The sequence below is a fragment of the Planococcus citri genome, chromosome 2 (genome assembly GCF_950023065.1).
Source record: "Planococcus citri chromosome 2, ihPlaCitr1.1, whole genome shotgun sequence".
In the NCBI taxonomy this organism is placed as follows: domain Eukaryota; kingdom Metazoa; phylum Arthropoda; class Insecta; order Hemiptera; family Pseudococcidae; genus Planococcus; species Planococcus citri.
Window position 1 is genome coordinate 49,593,668 of NC_088678.1, and position 26,147 is coordinate 49,619,814.

Genomic DNA, 26,147 nt, shown 5'->3' on the forward strand with positions numbered 1-26,147 from the left:
ACCTACCTTTGGTAATTTTTTCAGAATTTTTGAGCATATCATTTTTTCACTTTTCCAGAACTAGGTCTTGATGCTCTAAAATGTGGAAACACTGATTTTCACCACGTCTCCAAAAAACATTGATTTGAAATTTTGTAATTTGAAGGTCGTGCAAGATCCACAGATAAATTTGAAATTCGTAATCGATTGTTCATAGTTTGGGGGTCATGCAAGTTTCGAAGTCACATAATATGCAAACTCAAAAATCAAATTGCTTGTCTATATACTTAGTTAAGAGGCTATGTGAATTCCGAAGAATGATTTTAAAATTTTGTAATTTGGAGGATAATGCAAGCTTCAGATATAAATTTGATATTTTATAATTTGAAGGTCGCATTCAAACTCCAAAACTTGATTCGATTTTTCATAGTTCGAAGGTCATGCAAATTCCAAAAAATTATTTGAAATTTTGTGTAATTCGGATTTTAGAGGTTATGCAAACTCCAAAAATTGATTCCATCGGTCATAGTTTGGAGGCCATACAAGCTCCAAAAATAAATCTTGAATTTCATAATTTGAAGGCCACATACGAGTATACAAACTCCAAAAATTGATTTGAAATTTTGTAATTTGAAGTTCATCGTGCAATTTTCAAAAATCAGTTTGAAATTTCGTGATTTAGGAAGAAAATTGTCCACTGCCTGGCGCTCAAATCTAGTCAGTTGGAGCTTAGACAGGAAGACAAGCGACCTGGGAGGCTAGACAGGTAGGTCAGTGACCTCGAGAGACCGACAGGCAGCCAAATAACCTTGAAGGGCCAGATAAACGGATCAATAATCTTAAGAGGCCAAACAGCCATTGCAGGGTCAGATGTCTCCAATCCAATCCGATGTGATCAAGGTCACTGACCTATTTATCTAACCTCTCATAGTCACTTGTTCGCCTGTCTGTCCTCTCGAGGTTGTCTGCGTGCTTGTTTGGCTTCCCAATGTCGGTTTTCTGCTTCTCTGTCCTCTTGAGGTCATTGAATGACCTGCCAAACTGGGCCAAAGTTCTATGAATTTTCATTGATACCGGTTTAGACTGTTTTTCTTTTCTAAATTGAAAGTGATTAAAGAGTACTTCAAAGGGAAATTTAGTGAAGGACCGATATTTATTTCATGGGTCCTAAATTTAAGGAAGAAAGTCTTAAAATATTATTACATAAAGAAGAAAAAAAAATGTTGTTTCTGAATTTGGTCTCAACCTTAAATCAAAAATTTGAACCGATTTGGTCCCATAGAGTACGAGATGTATGTACTCGTACCAACCCCAAAAATTCAGTTTTTTGACCCCTTCCAAAGTTCTGTGAATTTTCATTCGACGCCTAGGTATATTCAGATTACAAATATGTTTGTTTTTTTTTTCTAAATTAAAATTTAGTGAAAGGACAATCTTATCCATTTCAATGGCCCCAAATTTAAGGAAGTAGGTACGTATTAAATATGCATGAAGATTTTCTGGTAAAAAAATATTTTTTTCTGAATTGTGTTTTTACAACTTTAAATAAAAAATTTGTACCAATTCGGTCCCATATAAGAGCTAGAATATATTTTTGTGATACTATAGGTTCAATATGCTCATTTGGAAAGAAAACCCGTGAAATTTCATCACGCGGAATTTCTACCCATCAGGGTCAAAGCACTGGCAAGGTGTACCTTACATTGGCCATGTTTTCAATCGTTTTTGCAGCGGTTCAACTACCTACCTAGCTAACTTTTTAACAGAATACTCGAAATAGTTCGTATAGGAAAATAGAACAGACAGGTTAAAGAACTAGCCTGGTCTTTACGATTCGAAAAATTCCATTGACATTTTCAGTTTCACTGTTATTACCTTTCAATGTTTACACGTAAAACTATTTCGTTAGGTACAGTAAGTGTGGGTTAGGGTGACCCTTAAAATGCAAAAGTAAATATTTTTTCGGTCTGACCCCCTAAATTTTTTAATTATATCATAAAATTCTCGAATACAAAATTTTAGCCCATTTGGAGGTCATTAACCCGTGCCGAATTGACTAGAATGTTTAAATGGGATTTAACATGGGTTTTTAAGTGAAAATTGCATTTAAATTCCTCTTAGGCGCCTAAAAAATAATTCCGAGGGTTTTTTACAAGAAAATGCTACAAAATCATGTCAAAGACCATATAAAACAATAACAGGTTCATGGGGACCCCCCTACCCTTCCTTCCCGCCCTGAAAATATTGAATTTTCCCCTATATTTTTAGGGCAGGAAGGAAGGGCAGGGGGGTCCCCATGAACCTGTTATTGTTTTATATGGTTTTTGACATGCTTTTGTAGCATTTTCTTGTAAAAAACCCTCGGAATTATTTTTTAGGCGCCTAAGAGGAATTTAAATGCAATTTTCACTTAAAAACCCATGTTAAATCCCATTTAAACATTCTAGTCAATTCGGCACGGGTTAATGACCTCCAAATGGGCTAAAATTTTGTATTCGAGAATTTTATGATATAATTAAAAAATTTAGGGGGTCAGACCGAAAAAATATTTACTTTTGCATTTTAAGGGTCACCCTAGTGTGGGTACTCGCTGAATGAGTATTTTAACCCGAAAAATGACCTAATTGAGAAAAAAAATAATAATATCGACAGCATAGATACGCTTAATAAGACGTTTCTTGGAAAATGTTAGGTCTATGTAAGTATGTAGCGTTTTGTAGTGGGTGAAATTATGCCTTCAGAAATAAAGGTAGATAACTTTTACGTTACGTGAGTACGTGAATTACACGAATAACAATAATGTAGGAGGGAAACCACCCAATATTACTTATTCTCCTAGTAGTAAGGTTTCTCGTTTGAATTGCATGAACGCTAGACTGGGTGAAATCTCACCCATGAAAATAGGCTTGAAAAATAGTGAATGACTTCTGATAATCAATTTTATTTACACTTATAATTTTTTTTCAAATAAGTTCATCGAAATGCGTTAATTACTGTACTTTTCAATTTCAACACAACAGCACCTTTAAAAATCTGATCAAAATTGAATATTACCTAACTAAGCTTATTTTCCTGAATGAAATGTACTTGGCGAATTGAAACACTCGTACTCAAATTCATAGTCTTCTGCGTCACCAGGAAAAACCGTTAAAGATCCTTAAAAGTGAAATCATCATACTTACGTTCATGTTTCGCGACCTTTTCCTCGACTATTACCTGTCCTTCATCGCAGGTGAGTAATTTGTTATTCAAAATAATTACTTGACCTTTCCAACACTCGATAATTCTTACTCGGTAAAAAAAAAGAGGCAAACTGCCCACTCTCAGTCAACAAGCGAAATGTCAACAGTTCACGTACCTATCTTTTGCTTCTTAAAAGGGGGTAAAGAATCATCGAAGACTTTCCATGATTTATTAATTATTTTGAAACACCACTAGTAAAAAAAAAACTAAAACAAATAAATAATACACATAATATTCAAGCTAAAAAGGTACACAATCTTACCAAGTAAATATAATACTTTTTAATAATTACACACGACATACGAGTTAAAATTGGCGCTAATTTTTACGTTTTTTTTGGCGAGCCGTTGATTCGGCAGTACACGACGAAAGTGTATTTTCGACGGTTTTCTGGCTACGAGTACGACTAGAAGATGGAGTTTGTTTGACGACGCCTAGCGCAGGATATTTCTTTTCACTCCTAACTCTTGAGGTACTAGAATTGGAAGCAACAGGTTTGCTATCATTGGTAGATGGCATATCGTTATTTTCATCCAAGGACGACGTAACTTTATCCTTTAATGGATTTTTGGAGCGAATAGGTCTACGAGAAGATGGAGTCATTTCAACCGAATCGAGAACACGCTCGCGTGTTTTACTCCCGGTTCTGGTACGACGATTGGATACCGTAGGTTCACTAGGGCTGGTGAAAAGACCAGCATCATTCTTTAGTATATCGGATGAGGGAAATTTACCCTCCATTATTGTCTTCTTATTCGAACGTAAGGAAGACGGAGTCTGCATGACTATATCCGGAGGAGTATTCACATCTTTTTTGTTTTTATTTCTCGTTGCACGACTGGCTTTGGTAGGCTCCTTGAACAACAGTTTTCGGCAGTTTCTCGGAAGAGGAGTTATGGCCATGTTTTCCATCAATTGAGTTAATCTGGAAGATTCTTGTTCGTCTTCGAAAACCGTCACGGTTGTTCTACACGCCGGTGTTTTAGTTGCAGTTGACCCGAAATTCAGTTTCTTGCGGAGAGGTTCTTTCTTTGGTAATTCTATGGGCACGATGAACAAATCCAAGATTAGTGACAATTAAATATGTAGGTAATAATTTTTTCATCGTAATCGAACGATTAATGGTAATGCTTAGTTTAATACCGGCTTTCAGTTTGACGTATTCCAGAGCTAAATGTTGATCGATTAGTTGCGAACGTAATGCGTCGTCTGGTATAATTAAATTTTCGTATTCTTGAATGGCTTCTTTATTCAACTTCCAGGCATCTTCGAATTTTTCGTTCGAAGCCCAGAAATCGCCCAAACGCATTTTCGTTATAATTAGCGTTTTCAAGAAGAAATTTTCTTTGGCACGATCGGTATTTTTCCAACGATCACGTAATCTCGAACACATTTTTAAAGCATCTGCGAACACACAAAATGGTGAGATTATACCATCGAGACGACGAATACAATAGGTCGAACCAAACAGAAGTTGGTACACTTACTACCGAAATGACTCAAGGCTTGACCACAATGCGGAGTTCCCAGTAACCACATATAACTTCCGATTAAGGACATAACTTCGCACGAAACCTGCTGATACTGCACATCGTCGCAGACAGCGCACTCGCATTGAGACTCATGATCGACGAATTCGGGCGTATCGTATTTTAATCCAGTTTCCAGAATCGGAGACGCGTAATTATCTCCAAAATTCGAAACGAAACGAACATCCGTATTCGAGCTGAAATTCGACGGCGAAAGTGTGGCTGTAGTTTTCACAGGATGTTGCTTATCGTAATCTACTTCCTTAACGCCTTCGTCGAACTTCAAAACGCTTTTTAACGAGTTTAACTTTACGTAAATATCTTCCGTTTCACACGTGATGACGCCAACTGTGCATAATATTGTCAGAACTTTGCAGATCCTGCGCAAATAAAAATAATACGTTGAATTTGTGGTTGAAAAAACACAATGCAATGTAATCGAAAACAAACGTAGTTGAAATACCTTAATGGGAGACCTAACTTCTTAATCAGGTACACAGCTTTATCGAGGTAGGTTTTAATGAAGTTTGTTTGAAAGGCAGCTACGTGAAACTGCAGGATAAATGATGTTACATCCAATAAAAGACTCTGTATTTCGGACGCTTCCCACAGATTTCCTTCAAAAACAGAAAATATTTTCAGCACACGTTCAGTTGAAAAATTTCAGTACTAAATAAATTGGATCTTTGCTTACTCCAAGAGTTCCTTTTAATACATGGGATCAGTAAGTAAAAAGCTCGCATAGCTGTTAACAGGGGATAATCGGAGACTTTGAAGAAGCCTGCCAACGTATACTGGCTCACGACGAAATTATATTTGGCTGCAACTACAACATTACTATTCGTGTCTTCTTCGGATATTTGCGATAAAATTGTAACTCCTTCGAGACCCTTTGAAAATAATCCAAAAAAAATCAAAACAATTGAATAAGGCTAATGGAAAAAAATTCTAAAAATTCAACGTACGCGTCCATTGATGAATAATTTACGAATTTTTTCCAATTGATAATTCGCTCGGGTAATTTTTTCAACTGTAGGTAATTTTTCTTCCACTTTCGTTTCCCATTCCGGATCCACCGGAGCATTTAACGATATAAGATTTGATAAAGCTGTTGAAAAATACATTAGATTAAATTAGTACGCAGAAAAGTAGGTAATTTGGTGAATAATCACGACACTCGGCAGCTCACCGTAAACCATCATCTCGTCGTCTTCGCGAATCACAGCCAAAGAATAAAGTAATTTCCAAGCTCGGATTTCTTTCGATTCAGCGCAATACAAACGATACATGAGGGCAGTTTCTTTAATCAGTGTTTGGATATCAATGTCTTCGCGAGTTTCCGAATTTTTTTCGCACAATCCGAGACCCTATAGAAATATTTTCAAATATAAAACTTGAAGTTCGTAAATGATATGTGATTTCATTATTCAAACCATTTCACTGGTAACTTCATTTATTGCTCGAGACCAATAATCAATGGCAGTATCAAGCAAAGAGATGAATTCTTGCTGAGATTTATAATACAGATATTTATGCATGATATCTGAATCGTCTCTCGTTTCTTGCTCCATACCAGGCTCAGATGGTAGAGTTTTCATTGATGAAGTTAAAGCGACTTCTTTCTGTAAGACAAAAAAAAAAAATCAAAACGAAATTTCAAACTCTGATGATAAATTTGAATAAAATATGATGAAGTAATTCACCTCATTTTCACATCTTGCATTCAACAGTTTGATACGAAATTTCACGTAATGTAAACTTCCTAAAGTAGTTGAGTAGTGTACAACGCTTCCATCGAAATCCTTTTTAATCTATGGAAAAAATCTAGGTTGTAATTTTTAATTATTCAGAATCAGACATTAACAAAACAGCAGTCTGTTTACCATTTTTTGATTCAATTTCTTGATATTTTTTTCAACGGAAGGTAATAATTTCATAGCATTACTCAAGAAGTCGCTGGACTGCGTGAAAATAAACCCTCCTAAAATGAACAGCTCGATTTTCGTAATATCATTTTGTTGTGCACCCTGTTCGATGATTTTTTCCAACAGATCAACCGAATGAATTCTGAAATAGGAAAAATTGATGAAAAAATAGCTAAATTATCAAAATTTAAAGATATTTCAATATTATTTACTGATGAGTGAGGCAATGCTTCAGTTCTAATTTCAAAAGAATCATAATATCACGATCGGTGAGATTGATTTTTTCCCAAGTTGATGAGTTCTTCTGTTGTTCCTCTTTTATCAAATCCCAACACGTTTTATTCTGTAAAAAAAAATCTTACTATAGTCAAATATCGAATAAAATTGAATGAATTCAGAGAATATTTTTACCAGAAGCTTAGTATGTCTCTCTCGATTCTCGTCGTAGAAAATTTTTGCTTTAAAAGTAGCGTAGCGACTCATGAACGTAGTTCGAGATTGTGGTAGTTTTGCTGCCCAAGTACATGTTGTTCTTAACGCACTTTCATATTTTTGCGATTGAAACAAGCAAATGGTCAATTTCTCGACGTAAGACTGCAACATAATTTAATTGTAGTTTGAAGAATATTAAAAAAAAAATTTTAATATATTGTTGTAAATACCTGTAAGGAACAATTCAACACAAGATCATTCGAAACAGCAGCAATTTTTTCGATGGCCATTAAAGATACTTCTTCGCATTCGGAATAGAGCTTAGCTTTCATGTACAAGCAACCAACGTTGAACGAATGAACACCTAAAAAAAAAAATGATGAATTAATCACAACACATATACAATGATGCGATGAATACATCGAATTGAAAAATGAGCTGGTTACCGATATTATTAAACAGCTGAGTTTTGTAAGCGTTGTCTACTCCGCAATCATCGTCGTAAGTTTCTAATAACATACTGATGCTTTCTTTCACATGAAAATAAATACTAATCAGTTCTTCTTTACTTAAATCAGGAACTCGGTTAGTGATCAAAATAGCTAAGCTTAATACAGTGCAATACTTTCTCTCGCTGGTATTATTTTGACTAATTTCCATACGTTTTAGTATTTCTGATAATTTGGTGAAAAATGTAAATACATTTGGCAAGAATTTCCGATAAAAGAAATTTTCTCCACTGAGCCAATAATTCTGAGCATGAACAAGCACAAGTCGAGCAAAATTTGCGGCACGATAACATAACATCGAGGAGGCCGACAGTACTGCATCTAATCCTTTGCAACAATTTTCGACGAGAATTGAAGGGTTTGAAGAATCACAGCGGCAAACAGAAAACCGCAGAATGTCGCAGCAGAACGAAATGACTGGAAGTCCGCCGGAACGGTACAATAATGTCATTTGTTCAATATTACAAATCAATTTCGAAATATTTTTCTTCAGCTGATCCGTTTTTGAATGCCGAATTATAATCTCGCATATATTCACAAAGGTGTCGATATCTTTTTCGGTGAAGTTGGCCAAAGGTATTTCACTCAGATACCACATGATAAGTAGACTAGATTTGACACCTTCGGTTGAATTTGCTCTACTGCAAAAATTCCCGAACGATAGTAAAATTGACGAGATATTTGAACTCGTGACCTCGATTACTTTAGGTGATAATACGAATTTCCATATATCAAGTATGACTTCCAAGTCATTCATCGGCATTTTATGCAAATGATGCAGATAAAATAACACCATATCGTCGGTGATTTTTGTGTTCTCATCTTTTGACGATTCGCGTTCATTGTGAACGTGTACAAATTCCATTCTATATTGGCTAATGACTAGAGCTTCGTATACACTATCCTGTAACCAGATTACGATACTTTAGAATAAAAATAATAGTGAAAATGAACATCGAAGATGTTGAAAATCTCACCGAAGCTAGGAAATATTCACAGATGACGCGTAGACAACCTATGAAATCTGGAACTTTACACTTCCATGTTTTTCCAATGATACGGCAACAAAAGTCCGTCATTCGGAATATCTGCTGTGCCATTGACTGATCTTTTATTTTCTTTTTAAGGAATTCATAAGTTTTCATATTCGTGCAAACCAAGCAATAATTAGCCACCTTGTTTTCTTCATCGATAGTCCATTTCTGTTCCGCGATTTCCGACTGAAATTGTTTCCAAATGTTCAAACTTAGAGAGTGATGTTGATCAAAGGAATAGTTCTACTTAGAAGGAAATATTATTATTACCTTCAGCTGCTCATAAGCGATTTCGATTTGGCCATCTGAAATCAACTTGTGCCAGGACGAGAGGCATTTTTGAATGGAGGTCATTTTGGCAGATGAATGTTCTTAGCTTAGTGAATGACCATTTTCCGTGAATTATAATTACAACTATTAATTAAACGAAAATACGATCATATTTTCAGCATGAAATATCGCGAAAAGCAGGAAAAAAAACAAGAAAAAACGTTTGTGATAACGCGAAATTTAAAACGCGGGAACGCAACATTTTTTTAGCTTTGCGTACATAACTTCGAATCGTTTTGATATGAGTAATTACTGGTAAATTACAAATTGGTGAATAATTAAATTTAAATTAAATTTAAAACTTAATTTTTAGTTTTAAATTTGAATTTGAAAATAGAAAATTGATGAAAATTTATTTTATTTTATAAAACGAACGTTTAAATTTTTCCCCCTATTTTTTATTATAAATAATTAAACTTTAACCATGTCAGTTGTCGACTGTCGTCCGTCAGTCCGTCTAGTCTTGCTTATCGAAAAAAGACAAAAAAGACTTCAAAAAGAGAATTGAATTGAATTATTCCATAAAATAAACTATACGAGTAAAGTATTGTATAAAGCATTATAATTCCATATGTTCGCTGATGGCTGAACTTTACTTTACATGTACATCATCAATTCATCATTAATTCATTACAACTTTCTTACTATGGATGTATGGACTATCTACACTCACACAAGTCACACATCACACATCAATAAATTTAGTTGAAGTTATACAGTTATAGTATATCATTAAAAATACAGCAGGTAAATATTGAACACAAGAATTTAATTTGCGCTTTCACTGCTTTAATTTAATTAATTTTATGAATTTATTTTTAAATAAAATTTACATAATTGAGTTTTACATCAATTTTCTATTGGGTTGACAACTTGCTTCGTTTTTATCCCAAAAAATTTATTTCCAAAATTCTAATTTATTTGAGCTTCTTTCTTCTCAAAACTTCAAAAATCCCATTGAGAGGATTTTATTAAGCTCTTTCACCTTACTTGATTTTCTTTGAAATTTATTTGATAATAATTGGCGAACCACTACAAAAATAAAATTTTCATGCGAAAACAGCTAGTTATTAACGATGTTAGAAATGAAAATTTTCGAAGTTCCAATCCAACATTGCGTTCCTCACGGTTCACATTGAAGTAGACTTCAAATAAGTACCAACCTATTGAATTTACTTTTCAAATTTAGGGGGAAAAACAATAAAATGTCTAAAATTATAGGTATGCTCAACTTCCTGTTGGGCTGTTGAGTTCTTTAAATTATTATGTCAAATTTCTATAATCAACTTTCCAGCAAAAAATATATCAATGATTTAAAACATTCTTCGCAAATAAAAGTTTAATACATCGACTTTTTATGATAATTTTTTGAACATTTTTCAAGAAAATGATTAAATGTGGATATATTTGACCAAAAAGACATTATTTTTCGAATTGTTTCCCTCTTCATTTTTTTCTTTCTAACAATAGGTACCAGGTAGGTAGGTCTAGGTACCTTCGTGTACTTAGAGATACATACAAACTTTTCGTTTTTTTTTACTTTTTTGAAGTGATTAAATTTTTGATTTGAATAAAAATAGCTACCTTTCATGTTCCTGCGATTTTAATCCCTCCGAAAAATCATTTGCGCAGAATTTTCAAATTTTTATTTTTCACTCCTCTTTTCTAGAGTAAATGTGTAAAATAGGTACCTATCTCATTTTTCCATTTTTTTTTTGTGTACACTTATTTTAAAAACGTGTCCAACATAGGTACTTACTTAACCACCTTTAAAAATTTCAACGAAAAGTTTACTATTTCTGTTCTTAGGTATTTTGTTGTAAGCATGTTAGCGTCATTAAAATTACGTCAAAAATTGTTTACGTAATAAAACAACTGGTTTGAAGTGACATAAAAAATATTTGTCAATGGGAAACTAAAGCTGAATCAAATTTTATCACCCACAGCAATACTTGAATAGGTATTCGTGAACCTTTTCTTTTGGCAGTAAAATGTCACCCATTTTTGAAATATAAATCAAATTGAGTATAGATCGTATTACCAAAGCATTTAATGTAATTTTACGTCATTTTCCTAGTCACTCTATTCCTCGCTCCTGCACTAGAATGTTAAATCATACGGACACGGACTGCCAAATTTTTCAAATACGCATAACGAACTGTAGCCAGTGTACCTCTACTTATACCTTTACCTACGCAACATAGCGTAGTCCTCAATACGAGTATAATGTATGTGATTTTACGACTTCTGCTATACGATATTTCAGCTTGTAAATTGTAAAAGCATCGCCATCGATACATTTTTAAGAAAACGTAGCCGAGAAGAAAAATAATGATTAGGCCTATTCTTGGTTTTGTCACGAAAACGTTGAAATATAATTTTTTTATGCTCGAGTATAGTTTACATCGAGTGCTACGTAATTTATTACAGAATATTACTTGATGGTCGCGTTCGCGTACCTTCCTAATATTAATATTTACGATAGGTACTCAAGTCTTAGATTTGTTTTTCAACTAGGTCCACATAAATGAAAATTATTGATGATTGTCTTCAACGTTGAGGATTGAGAGGTGTATTTTTCATGATAGGTTTCAAAAATTGTATCCTTACGAGCATCTTTATGATTGGGAATCCATTTCTATCAAGTATTGAGAAATTCATTGGTTGAGTTAATTTTGAATCAAACCTATCTATGCAAGTAGGTACTATTTTTATTTACTAAGCATTTATGCAGCCGGAAATAGACAAGCTGTGCAGTCTCATATAGAACTCGATCGAATTATGAATTAAAATATTTTCTTATAATTTATTATTTGCTCAAATAGAAAACATTATGTATCCCTGTTGTTAGTAATTAGGCATTAGGCACCAAAAATATTTGGGCTTATCACAATAAATATCAGTTGTTACTTTTTTCGTCTTGTTTACAATTTTTTGTGTTGTTGAGTACTTCAATAAGCTAAGTACATACGTTAACAGTAAGACGATAAGATTATAATTCGGCTTGGAAATCTATCGATACATACTTGGTCTTGAAGACGAAAGGTGAAATATTTCGAATAATAGTACCTACTGTGTTTATTAAACTTTACAGATGCAGGAAACCTACTGGAACATGAAACAGCTGATATGTTGCAGAATGCGAAATACACGTAAAATGTATGTAGGTACCTAGACTGAAGAATTGCACCATCGATTCTCTCGCAAAGAAACGAAAATAAGTCTAATGTTCAAATTAAGAGACTGGTTCAGGTGAAATTTGAACATTTTAAACCATATTCCACCTGTAGAATAAAATATTGCAATGTACCTATCTCGCTTTGTAACTCCATGGCCAGAGTCTGTAATAAAAATCGTATTTTGAACGTTTCAAATTTTGGTGATTTTCAATTTCCAAAAATTTCCAAAATTAACTTACGTTACCTATTACCTATTGAAAATTTGGTTTTGGATTTATCTCATTCCTAAGTAAGTACTCTTTAGTTTACAAAATTCAAATTTTGTGTATGCAGAAGCTGTTAGGGTTCACAAAGTCCCTTCTCCAATGTTCGCTTTTTAGTATTTTGCTCAACGCAATAAAAATGCGTAAGAATGGGTACCTAGTTACCCAATCATGCTCACAAATTCCGGAAGCAATAAAATGAAACTGAAACGAAGATGATTTATAGACAGTTTAATCGTAGATACCATTTTTTAAACAAAGACAGTTATGTTCATAACAACTACGAAAATATAATTTATATCATCTTAGCAAATTCTTAGTAGGTACTAATAAAATTAGCTCAACAAGTTACGAATAATCAATATCCGTTCGGCACCAGTCGATCGACAAACGAAGGCCGCGAAGACCGCGAAGTCATTAATTCTTCCAGCATCCGGTGGAGATTTTGGTAAATAAACCACACGTTGACAAAATTGTTGTGTCGAATAAGGAACATAATATCTCTCATAAAAAGAAATTATGTAGAATATTCGACTCCACAATGTCGCCAATTCTTATCGACGGTATTGGTGTTGATACGAATCACATTGTATTCGGAGGGCAATTTTTATCTGAAACAGAACACGCACCAAAGGAAAAAAAACAACTTCTACCGAAAATGTTTACTTTCTTACATCGTATGTAGCATATCGATACTGGAATGTTATTTCTTCCAGTTCAGCGTGTTTCGTAAATAACACGATAAGAAATAACTCGTGTTGATGTCAGCATCTTTGTAGACGATTTCGTTTCTTCGATCGATTTTTGATAACGTGTAGAAGTAATTTCTCAGAAACGTTAGATACGGTACTTAATATCGAAGATTTAAATATGTATAGATATTGAGCACACGTATCTAATGAATCTAAAAAACATGCGTAATAGTTATGTGAGGTATCATAATTCGCCGAAATCCTAATTTGATGGGTCGTGTGGAACAATGTAGGTAGGTAGGTAGTAAAGGGTACCAAAATAATCTGCAACGGTTTCTGCTGATTAAAACTTAACTTAAATAGGTGCAAAATGTAATTATTGTAATAATAGTGATGCTGATATAGGTACTTGACTTGCCCAGTCGAAGAATTTAACTTATGGCTTGACGTGGTAAGGGAAAATTCCTTTTGTACTGGTAACAATTTTTTTTCGTCTGCTGACGCGTGCAAAGAATTTGATTGATGTCTGTTCTCTTGATTATTATAATAAGTTTGCAGTATGCTTCTTCTTTCTATAAATAATTGTTTCTATTCTACTACATCGCGTAGGTACTTTACCTAGGTACATAAACCTGCTTACATATACTCGTATGTACGAGTGTAATGCTCGTAAGTATTCTACAAAGTATACAAAGAAAAAAAAATACAACGACATATACAAATAAATGGATACCTAAAACTTTTAATAATAAAATTAGGTAAGTAGATGATACCTATTACGTAATACCAAATTACTTATATTTTGAGAACAGATATACTGAATAGGTGAATATTTCTTACTTTTTTTGACCATTTAAGGCGGTTGAAAAAAGAAATTTCAACTATAGCCAATCGCAAAATACACCATAGGTGCAACAAATTTTTTCTTCTCAAAATGAAGGATTTTCAAATAAATTTTGCAATTTGTAAGATCAGAAAAAAAATCGATTGGACAGGTAAAATTTTGCTAATTTACGTATTTTTGTGCTCTGTCGTGTCATTTTTCTGCCGTATTGTGACTCATTTTGAATACGAGTAAGTAAAAGATAGGTATCTCTAGGACACATTTTTTTTGTTTTTTTAATTTGAAAGAAATTTCATTGGGCAATAAAAACACTACTATCCGTCCATTTTTATTCATATTTTCATTTTCTTAGTGTTTCGACCTCGGCTCATTTTTGATTTGAACGACCAAAAACTAATTTTGCTTTTGGGATCGCTTTATTCATTCGTGTTTTGAAAAAAGTAGCAAAAAGTAATAAGAAATCGGATATTGTGAATTGTTTCCTTTATATGCCTTAGCCTACTACAACTTACGTAAATACGTACGTAGCCTACATTTTGAACAAGTCTGAAAAAAAAATCGTAAACATAAAGCAGAAAAAAGCTGAAAAAAGAAAATGGTGACATATCTACAAGTACCTATACGTCTTGTAACTGTAAAATAGAGGTATCAACCGAAACGCGAAATGTTGAAAAAATGAAATACTTAGGTAACAAATGAATTTTTCATTCGCGTTGAAAAGTCAGGTAAGTACCAAGTACCTACCTAGGTACTCGTAATTGAGTTAATTTTCTACATTGGGCGGTTAAAATGTAAGAAAAATGAAGTTGTGGATATGTACTTGTTTGTTTGCTTTTTTTAATTACGAGTAAAATGTAATGATTTTTTTTTTAAGTGAAAGCCTGAGGAACTTTTCAACATTTTTCTGTAATTTGAAATTTTATACCTAATTATGGTTTCTGCAATAATTTTTCCCTTTCATTAATTTTTTTTTTAAAAAGCGTGGGAATAGGAGAGAGGCAGTTGACAAAAATAATGCTGTAAAAATTAAAAAATCAAAACTTGATTAAATTTTGAGCATATCGCATTTCAAATACGTAGATAAGTATTTCAGAATTTGCAGTCTAAAAAAATCGAAAATTTATCTCATCAATGGCAACTTTTTTCAGAAAATTTAAAAATTATTTGGTTTTCTGAAGGGGTGGAAGGGAGAGCGGGGGGGAAAGAGGGAAAGATAACAATAAAACAACGCGGTTAAAAATTCAAATTGATAGTGGAAATCGTTTAAAATTTAGTAAATTCCGTACGTCCACTTTTTTTAAAAATAAATTTTGAAATAATTTTTCACGCTGATTTTTATGCTCATGTATGAAAAGATTAGCAGACAAAATGGGATGATTTAAAAAAATTACGTAAAAAAAATCAAAAATTGATAAATACCATTTTAAATTTAGAAAATGTACGTATCAAGTTTTTTTTTGAAAACTGTAAACAATATTTTTCGCATCGATTTTTAATTTTTTCGTAAGTATTCCCGAAATTTTGATAAAACAATTTAAGATATAATCTTACGCACGTGCCCTTTTTAATATCTTTTCTTTCATTTTTTTAAAATTTCTTCCATTCTTCACTTTCCGGTCCTCCTTATGAAACCCTTAATTATGATGAAATGTTAGTTGGATCTAGTGATGAACTGATGAGAACATTGAAGCTCATTTTTTCTCTTCTCTCGTCATCAGTTCAAAATTCCCCCTCTCCCGTCTCCCCCTCTAACACCAAAGCCTAGGGTCAATTTTTCAAATTTCACTCGTTTTTTCAACGTACCTATCTCGTATTATTTTGAAAGAAGTTTATTGTCCCCCCCCCCCTTCTGCCTCTTCCTTGATGTCAAAAAGACACATTTTTTTCAAATTTTTCATACGATAAAAGCATGAGAAAATTACCATTGAATGACGGGACAGAATGTTAAACTGATATTTGAAATCGCATGTATCAATAAAATAGATGAAATTGAATTAGGTGAGTAAGTAAATAAATCATGATTTTGCAACAGAAAAAAGTGAAAAATTCTAAATGTCTATGATGAATACGAATTGATATTCGCCTTATCTACATATTATTTAAAAAATCCTGTTTTTTTTTAAAAACTTGCTTATAGTTATAATTTTAAGGTTGCTTAAGTCAAAAAATGCTGGAATGCGTCCATTTTTGGGAAAATAGTCGAGAATTGTTCATTTTCGGCACAATAGTCAAAAAGTGTAGCATTTTCGGTTAAACTCAAGAAATTCTTGTTTTTTGTCAAAATTGTCAAAGAGTGTTAATTTTTGGCGATTTGATGAAATCGAAAAGTTGTAATGTTTTTTCTTCAGAATTCTCAGGAAGTATAGGTAGTTTTTAGATGAAATAGTCATAATTGTTGTAATTTTTGCCATAACGTCCAAGAATCGTTGATTTTTGTCTTGTTTGTCTAAAAATGTCCACCTTGTTGTTATAAAGCTTGCCAAACAAAAGTCCTGTTTTTTTTGCCAAATATCATGTTTTTTATAGGTAGTAATTTTTCAATATTTTTTTGAAATTTCCTTTGAATGCACTTTGGGGGCACGCACACAACAAAAGCCTTGGGTAGATAGTGATTTGAACAGGTGCATAGGTAATTTGGATAATGTTAATTTATGTCTTGAATATATTTTAAAATTTCGCTGAGACATTTTAAACTTTAACTGACTTTTGTGATCTCATATCAAGAACGTTTTTTTTCCAATTTTACTCGTAATATTTTTTGTTATCAATGTTGAGCACCATATAGTCGTTTTTTTTTTTTTGAAGCAAATATACCAGACAAATTGCACTCAACAGGCGTTAATCTCAGACTGAACACAGTGGCGTAGCCAAGGGGGGCGAAGGGGGCCATGGCCTCTCCCTAGCGAGCGAAAATTTGAAAGAAAATGTGCAAAAATGGACGTTTTTTTGTTCTTCGAACCCATTTTTTCTAAAAATTTTCGCTCTCGCTTCGCTTGAGCAGTAATTTTGCCTTCCTTATCATGAAATCACCACACATCACGATAGGTTTCCAGAAAATTACCCCTCATTTTTATTTTTCATGCTTAAAAATCTGGTTTTGCCCCCTCCTTGAGAAAATCCTTGCTACGCCACTGGCTGAACAGGTATGTACCTAGGTATTCATTTTGTTCCTAGATTTTAAAATTTTCAAAAAGTCAATTTTTTAAATGAAAAATTCAGTAATTGGGGTATTAAAATGGACTCGATAACGTAAAAGTAGTTTCTCACGAGATTATTTGCTGAAGTAGATTTGTTGTCCATTCGAGAATAAAATGCATCGATATAAGAAGAAAAGGGCTAATTGAACGTATTGATCGCCAGTCTAATATCTAAGTATGTAGATATCCTATCACATTACTGCTGTAAAAGATAACATGTTAGTATTATTAGATACCTACATGACGCATTATTAAAATACAGACTACTTATTCGGGCATTCAACACTGCCAAACTTCTGCATCTCCAGACTCAGAGAGATTCATTTATTAACGCTACATTAAGTCTGAGATGCAGATGTATGGCTAGTGTAAGTCGATCACTTCGAGTTAATTTTAAAAATATTTCTCGATGTTTTGATACGATGATGTCTTTATAGTCGATCGTCAATATTGAAAAAAGCATACCCGAGCATTTCATGCAAGAAACATAATAAATTTTCGAATTATGTCGTATTATGTTATGCCTGCATGAAATGTTCGGATATATGCTTTATTTTGTCGGCAATTCTTTCGAAACCAGGCAGTAAGGATGAGAAAACAAGACGAACAGAATCTACAACAAAAAAAAAGTTCTCCAATGAGTCGATGGTTGTTTTACAAATTATTGCGCAATATTTCGTCAAAGTCGTCGGTCGTTGCCATCGCTTTGTCTCTAAAAACTGCAACTGCAACGGGTGGTTGTAAATTAGGTACACATAAACGATAATCGCTGGTATTTAAAAGCGACCGATTATACGAATTATTATACGTAGTATTTCGTCAACGTCGTCGTCGCGTCGTCGCTTTGTCTCTGAAAAGTGCAACTGCAACGGGTGGTTGTAAATCACACATAAACGATGATCGCTGGTGTATTTAAAAGGGACCGATTTTTTTGTTCAGGGTAAGTTCAGGGATCGTAAATGTCTATACCCGGTTCCTGTGTGTCCAAAGTATCGAGTTGAATCAATAAAAGTCGCAGGCGTAGCAAAAAATTAACTATGACCTCTCACGTTTCACTTTACACCCTTGTTGTTAGTTGCAGATGTAGCGGCGTTTGTGCGTCTTTTCAAGGGCCACATAATATAATCGTCTAATACCAATCCAATAGATAGAGAGAGAAAAAAAAACGTCTTGTTGCTCGAGATCGAGAAATCTGTTCAGTGTATTTCTTTCTTATTACAACGTCAACAATCTTGATTACGTATTAGGGATGACTCACATGGTCGCGCTTCGGTCATTATAAATGTATCATAAATACGTACCTAGTAGAACACATTTTATAAATACTACACACCATCGTTTTGTTCGGAAATAATATCAAATCAGCGAATAATCATCAACATTCAATGTTGGCCTGTCTTTTAGAGTTAAAGTTATATTACACAGCAATCTTCATTGGAGTTTGTAATTTTTGTTACGAGTAGGTATTTCTTTTTCGATTCCAGCCTCGGCTACTCCAGGCCATACTACGTATTCGACTTCGAGGCGAATGATTAAAATCCTTATCTTCTATCGATTAAAACCCGCCAATGTGTATTTCCGTCGCATTTGAATTCGAAACCTAGAGTATGTTTTACGAAGAAAAAAATTGCTTGGAATTTATTCCCCATCCACAGGTTACGCCGAAGACTCTATGGATTACCTGCTATGTACCTACTTAATTAGCTGATAGGTATACATTTGACGAATTTCTGAGCTGCTTTGATAAAATTAGAGTAGGTAAGGTACCTAAGGTATTTATCGCATTTTCAAGCGATTACCTAATTGAAAAATTATAGTTCACGCTATTGTTATTGAAATTGACTTTTAAGAAGTACCTAGGTACATTAGGTACTTTCTTGGTACCTAATACCTATTCACATGGAATTGAGTAATTTCAAACACAATTCTGAAATTTAATTACAGAGGGAATGGTCAACGTAAGACGTAACGGGCATCAACATACTACCTATGAAAATTTGTGTACCTTTTGCAAAAAAAAAAAAAAGGGACGACTTTCACCATTGTAGGTGTCTTGATTTTCTAAATATTTCCATCGTAACAGATACAGAATTGAAGGGACGATGTGGGAAAGATCTCAGAATCTGTTTTGACTAATTTACAAATTGGTCAAAAAGTTATTTTAAAACTCGTACTCTTCGAATTTCGAATAAACTAACTAGAATGTTCGAAAAGATGCCGAATAAACACTGAAAAAAATTGTAGGAACTGAAGTTCATTTTTAACCTTCCAGAGTGATTTGAAATTTCTGGTGAAATTTTACAATTTTCTGGAGTCTTCAAACAAGTCGGACACATCAGATGACGATAATCTTGCTCAAACCCCCGCTCTTTGTATCCCTTAGGTAAGATTCGTATTCTTTTCACATTATCTGGAATTTACGCATTGGTCAAAAATTTATACATACTTTTTTATACTCGCACTCATGGAATTCCGCGGTAACCACCCAAAATGGTCGAGAGGATGCTCAATAAGCACTGATCAAAATTTTAGGTCATAAAGTAAAAGTTCACTTTTGGCTTTCCACTGTGATGTGGAGTTTCTGAAGAAAATTCAAACATCAAAGGAGGCTCCAGAATGCCCCAAAATTTCAGTAGTTGTTGATGTGTTGAAGTTGAATTGACTGAATTATTCACATTGGTTCATATTTGATTCACGTTTCCCAAAAAAAATACATTTCATGAAAAAGTTGAAAAATCGCCCTCAAAACTGCCTTTTGAATACCACCATATTAAAAAAAAATTTAAATCCTCCAAAAATCAACTTCGGCTCTTGATATTTGGCTCGCGAGGATTTTAGGATATGATTTGTTTTTTTAATCTAGGTAGTAGGGTTTCGTTCAAATCGGAGAGTGCGAGTTCAGAGAGTCTCCTTGCAAGTAGGCATAGGCATAGGTATAGGTATGTAGATGTACTCAATTGATAAAAACTTGCACTTGAAATAATTCCAGACTCAAATTCGCTGCAAACAGCGGATCTCACATTATTAGATCAGGATCAGATATTTCGAAGCGGAATGAAAAAATGCAGTTTAACCGCTGCAGTCCATTTCAAAGTGTTTGAAAAAAATCAAAAAAATTCAAATGAGATTTCTCAACGAAATTTTCTCGAAAAAATTCAACGAAATTACTAGTTCTAAAAAAACATTTTCAATTAATTTTTCAAAAAACTTTAACGTCAATTCCGGTATAATTTTTGAAATTGAAGAAAAAACATTTATTAAGTACATAGTAACAAAATTACCGACGACATAAGTAATACGAAACTAAAAAAGTTATATAAGTATACGTAACTACCTAGTAAACGAATAAAGTTATTGAAATTTGTGGCTCACACGAAAATTCCGGTTCAAGTAATCTTATGAAATTTTGAAAATAGAGAGGGAAGTGCTTTATTTCAGATTTTTTATTGATAAAAAAATTTGATTTATGCGATTTGAAAAAATTTCTGCTCATATTCAATTTTTTACGAGTGAAACATAGAAGTTTTTGAGACCAATCTGGCTTTAGGAAGTGGTCAAACGTCACTCCTTGGTGGTCATGAAAATTTTTTCATACTCAAAAAAAATTAAGTGCGTCGGAAAAGGAACAGTTGAACGGTTATAAGAAGGATAGAAAAAATTCAACTGCCTACCTACGTATTGAATTCCCAGTTCTGAAAAACGTTTTCTATTCTGGTATAGGAATTATTGACGATGAAGAAAAAAACAATTGAAGTTTATGTCTCACTCAAAAATTTTAGTCTAGGAAATTCTCTTAAAATTTTGAAGATGAACTGCTTCATTTCAGAATTTTTTTGTAATTTTTCATAAATTAGAAACCGTCCTGATAATTTTTCAATTTTGAATGTATTTAAAGCATCGATCGCCTCGCGATTCCTGAACCTTTTTCCAAATCGGTTTTTCCGAATGAACAATTTCCCAAATTGTTTTACGCGAAACCGTTTGTTTGGTGAATACGGATTTTCTCCGCACAGAATTCTCGAATGGACTGATCCCGAATGCGGTAATCCATATCCGTCTAGATTTATCCAAATTTTGACCTTTGATCCGTAAATTTTGTACAAGTTTTTTTTTGTTTTCATGTGACTCATTGTGACTCGTACGTGTGTTTCACTCAGTTCCTATTTTGGAAAGAACACTTTTTTTCCACGTTGGTGATAGTCACTGAAAGCGATCAACTTTGAAATTGGTATTACGCCAAAATTGCCCCAAAGTTTTACTTTTCTGCTAAAATTGTTAAGAAATCCTATTTTTCTCAACTTTTAAATAAAGTTTTAAATTTTCCATTCACCTATTTTCAAAGAACTCCTACTTTTTCATTTTTAATCAAATTTAAAAATTTTTCTTTTGTATCAGTTTTCTTATACTCGATATTAGATATTTTTAATTTAAAAAAAAAACTTTTTTGGGAAACAAAGCATTCGAAAAATCGGTATTCGGGAAAAACTTCAATAAATTGAATTAAAGAAATCACTCTGCACAAAAAAAATTTATACTTCGTGAAAAAAAATTTAATAAATCACCCTCGAGTACATACTATACTACAACAGATTTTTTAAATTTTTCAAAAATTCGTCGAATACCAATCCAAAAATAAAATTCAGCACCTGAAATTTTGGTTAATGTTATTTAAAAAGTCAAAATATTACTCTACTCTGGGAATACTACTAGTATGTACCTACCTACGTATGTATAATGAGTAACAGTAAATCCTGCGAGAAAGTTTTGGGCTAAAAATAAGGAGAACCAAATTTTACGATCTAAATTGGCGTTCTGAAATTAGTTCGTAGTTACGTTTTGAATGGATGAAAAAATAAATGAAAGAATGATTGTAAAAATGAATGGAAGAAAGAAAGGAAGAAAGAAAGAAAGAAGAGAGAACGGAAAAACCAACTGAAATCGAAAGACAAGACAGATTAAAAGACGACCAGACGTTAAAGACGAAAAGACGAAAAGATGAAAAGACATTGACGTATCGTGTCTTCGAAAAAAATCGTCTCTAGGTTAACACGCCTGTGTTAAAAATCCGTTTCTGAAAGCTACTCATGTATTAGATTGTGATTGTGAATTGTTGAGAATCTAGACCACTCTTTTTAAAATCGTCTGGTAAAACGAACAAAAGGATTTTCAGAGACCGATTTTAGATTTGTAAATAGAACAGGATTTTGCCCCACCACATGAATTTGAGCAGCTAAAATTTTATGAGAAAAAAAGTAAAAAATTCTGTTTTCTGACCAGAAGGCCGGATCCGGCCAATGGTAGCATGGGTCGATTTCGTATCTAGCACAGATCGTCTGACCAAAATTTGAGCCCTAGAAGTGCATTAGATGAGCTGCTTTAACAGGTTTTTCAATTTTTCCAATGACTGGCATAAAAAATCAGATGAACAAAAAATATGCTTTCTGATGTAAATTCCGGATCCGGCCGACGGTAGTATTAATCGAGTCGTTTTTGCATACTGTAACCTTCAATACACCACAAACACAGTTTTTGAACTCCTCGAAAGTTTTCCAGCGGCCATAATTTCGATTAGAATAGGCAGTATTCATTCATTCATGCATCGCATCAATTCAATACGATACTTGATCAACCACTGGTCGTCGTTCAAAAACCTATTAAATTCGTCGTTAAAGTCACTTATGCCGTCGTGCATTTAAGGCTGTCGTGCAAACACCCTATTTCGTCGTTGAACTTTGCTGTCCTTCAATATTATTTCTCTGTCGTGCCATTATATATTTCCCCATAATTATTGCAATTTTTTGATGAAAATATTTTTTTTTATCTTACAGGATCATGAATTTTGATTGTACAAACATTTTCTTATCGGAAAGAGTAGGATGGTGTAAAAAAAAGTACACATCAGGTAAAAACATCGTCAATTTTCCAATTTGAGCAGTTTTTAAAAATATTAAAAGCATACCTACATACCTACACTCTCACTTTCCTCCTTTTAAAAATATGAGTTAAGAAAACTGAATACGTCTATTTAAAGTACATACTGTACATTGTTTATTACTGGTGAAGTCTTGTTTTAATTGGTACTTAACTGTCCATTCATACCCATCTCTCGTTAACACCCTTTAAATTTCAATCAAAAGAAACATTTTCAAAAAAAATCGTAGCAGAAGGTCAAATGAAAAGTTAGTTTGAAATTTTGGGAAATACATATTTTTTTAAAACAACTACCTATTAACAAATTGTTTGTTTTGGAAGACCATTGGATTTTTATGATGAGAAAGAACGCGAGGGTAAATATTTCGACTGCCTATTTTTAGAATTTGTTTTTGGAATTTATGATACCTACAGCGAAGTGCCAACGAGCCCCAAAACATAATTACCTATTACAAATTGCCTGCATTTTCAATATTTTTTTTTCCAATTTCAAGTACATACTACCTACTTCATTGCAGTTTTTCAATTTAGTTTTTCCGATCCCCAATAAAATTCAAATTCGATCAAGTTTTCAGTATCATGTTCAAGACCTTTTATGGAATTTTACACGAAAATGCAAAAAAGTTTTTCAAAAAGGAAGTACGGTTCTGGTATTCAATCAAATTCCGGTTAAATAATACATACATTTTATTTTTAACAATTGAATTCTTCGTCTGAATCTCACTTTAAAAGTTGAAAATTTATTTTGAGAAGATCCACAATCTTAGAACCGCGAATTTAAATTTTAGGGTTACGTGCAGCCTGTTTTCATTCAATCTTTCTTCGCCGCACAATATTTGATTACTAGTTTACCAGGTAATTTACTAATCAATCCATTACCGAAACCAACACGTTGTAGTACATACATATCCCCTTCGAAATTATTCAAATTAATTTTCATTGAAAATAAATTACGAGGTAAGTACCTCTACCTACTAATCCTATCGATTACTGAATTATCGACTTTTCGCATTTTTATTTGTTTGTCACCCATACGATTTTGGGATACTGAATTTTCTTAAAAATTTTTTTTTTTTTGGTAATTCCTCCAACGAAATCCAATACTTTAACGAAAAAAATAAGCAAATGAGGGGCTAAATCATCAATATAGGTTCTTTCATATGTCATCACAAGTGATCGTAATTGAATAGGTACCTACCTAGATTTTACGTACCTGCACGTAAGCAAATATTACGAAACTACATAATTTTTACAAGCTGTATAATACAGAAACTGCATTGATATAAAATAATCATAAATTACTTCTAAACGTACCCATTTTTGTGCGATGCTGATCACGTTGCTGGGTGCAGGATAGGCATAGGTATAAGCGAATTGTACAGCTTTATTAAAACGGTTCATATCTAGCTGCAAGGATATTCAAAACTCCTGGCAGTTGGTATGAACCGAGTCCATAAAGAGTTTTACTTTACTCAATTCCATTGGCGCCTTAAATTAATGATAAATTACCATCAAGCCTATTAGCCTATACAATTAAATAGCTACACCATTCCATTACCATCTAATTTACTTAGCTACCTTAATACTATACCTAAATAAAGTAAAGCTACCATTTTTGCACCTTAAAAATGATAATAAAAATAATATACCACTTTACCTAGCCAACTTAAAAATCTACAAAAAAGCTGTCGTATTTGCACCTTAAAAATTACATTCAATATCTAAGTACTATTTGTCTAGTGGTGAAATCCGTGAAGCGTACGTGCGTGTAACTCGATATTCTTTTACAATCCGTTAGGTAATTCGTAAACTTTAGTTAAATTACGAATTAGGGAACGGATAGAAAAGAAGTACCATTAATTCATTGTGTTCAAAACCATACACCAACTGAATATCTAATACTACACACTCACCTTAGTATAATTGAAACAAAATTAAAAAATTTAGCAAAGGTAGGTATAGGTAACTCGTAAAAAAAATTGAAAATAAAATCGTGGAAAATGTCGAAAAACAAGATGATACTCTTCAATTAATCAACTAAATTATACTACGCATACCAATAAACAAAACTCAAAACTATTTCAATTTAAAAATTTGCAAAAAAAATTACAAAATTACAAAATGACACCAAGGTGATTTTTTTTTAAATTTCAACAATATGATTACATTTTCAAGATGGTAGATATGTATACGCATTTATAGTTTGATTTTTTCCCGGCAAAAAACGTGTTTAAAAAAATTGATTGTTACGTAATAAAAAAAAAAAATGAAGAGTAGGATGTTTATTTTCAACTTTTGAATGATCCCCCCCCTCCTCTTCAACATTCTTATTGAACTATAGTTCTCAATTTTATGTTTCATTTTCCCCCGAGAAAAGAAGTGACGATCTCACGCTAACTTTAATTTTTTTTAAGGATATTCATCATCATCATAATTTATTGTTTTTCTTAGAAGAAACTGAAGAAATCTCACGATTTTTTAAATGTTGCATCAAATAGGTTAATCCAAAAGATCAATTCGCCATCTCTTCTAATTTCTCGCCGAAAAAAGTAAAATCTCACATTTTTGCACGTACTTTGTTAGAGTCTTTGTTTTTTTGAATTGTGGGGTGCCTTGAATAATTTGTGGGGTTATTGGAACTTGAAAGAAATAAAGAAAGCGCCCGCAGTAAAATTTGGCAATTAAATACAGATCGTAAGTACCTATTAAATTCCATTTTAAAAATCTAATCCAGGAACCGATTTACTTTTTTCAGTTTTGAAAACATTTTATTTAGTTTTATAAATTTTATTTTTATTTAAATAGAGGGTTTGTAAAGAATTAAATTTGATAATTATTTTTCAAGTGAAACAATGAAATAGAGGAAGGGAAAATTTCTCTTCAAATTAATTACTAAAATGTTGACTATCTATAGGAAAAAATTGAAAATCTGAACAAAAAAAAATAACTGTTATAAAAATACTTTTGTTAAGATGTTAAATTATCTACATAACCATAACCCATTAAGTACCTACGTATTTTGTACAACCTTTAATCATACTACATATATTATACCAACCT

The 26,147-nt window shown here is 32.9% G+C and overlaps 1 protein-coding gene across 1 annotated transcript; it reads right to left on the minus strand.

Annotated features, from left to right (window-relative positions):
- Positions 1 to 3,374: 3,374 nt before the first annotated feature.
- LOC135836258 (uncharacterized) lies at positions 3,375 to 9,202 on the minus strand. Its single transcript, XM_065350979.1, has 16 exons — positions 8,922 to 9,202; positions 8,595 to 8,837; positions 7,555 to 8,521; positions 7,339 to 7,472; positions 7,088 to 7,270; positions 6,889 to 7,019; positions 6,635 to 6,818; positions 6,455 to 6,562; positions 6,185 to 6,373; positions 5,941 to 6,118; positions 5,717 to 5,859; positions 5,446 to 5,641; positions 5,215 to 5,368; positions 4,710 to 5,131; positions 4,366 to 4,626; positions 3,375 to 4,262 (listed from the first exon to the last, which is right to left on the minus strand). Exons 1-16 carry the CDS (start codon positions 9,003 to 9,005, stop codon positions 3,541 to 3,543), a joined length of 4,299 nt encoding a protein of 1,432 aa, XP_065207051.1. The 5' UTR covers positions 9,006 to 9,202; the 3' UTR covers positions 3,375 to 3,540.
- Between the last annotated feature and the right edge of the window lie 16,945 nt (positions 9,203 to 26,147).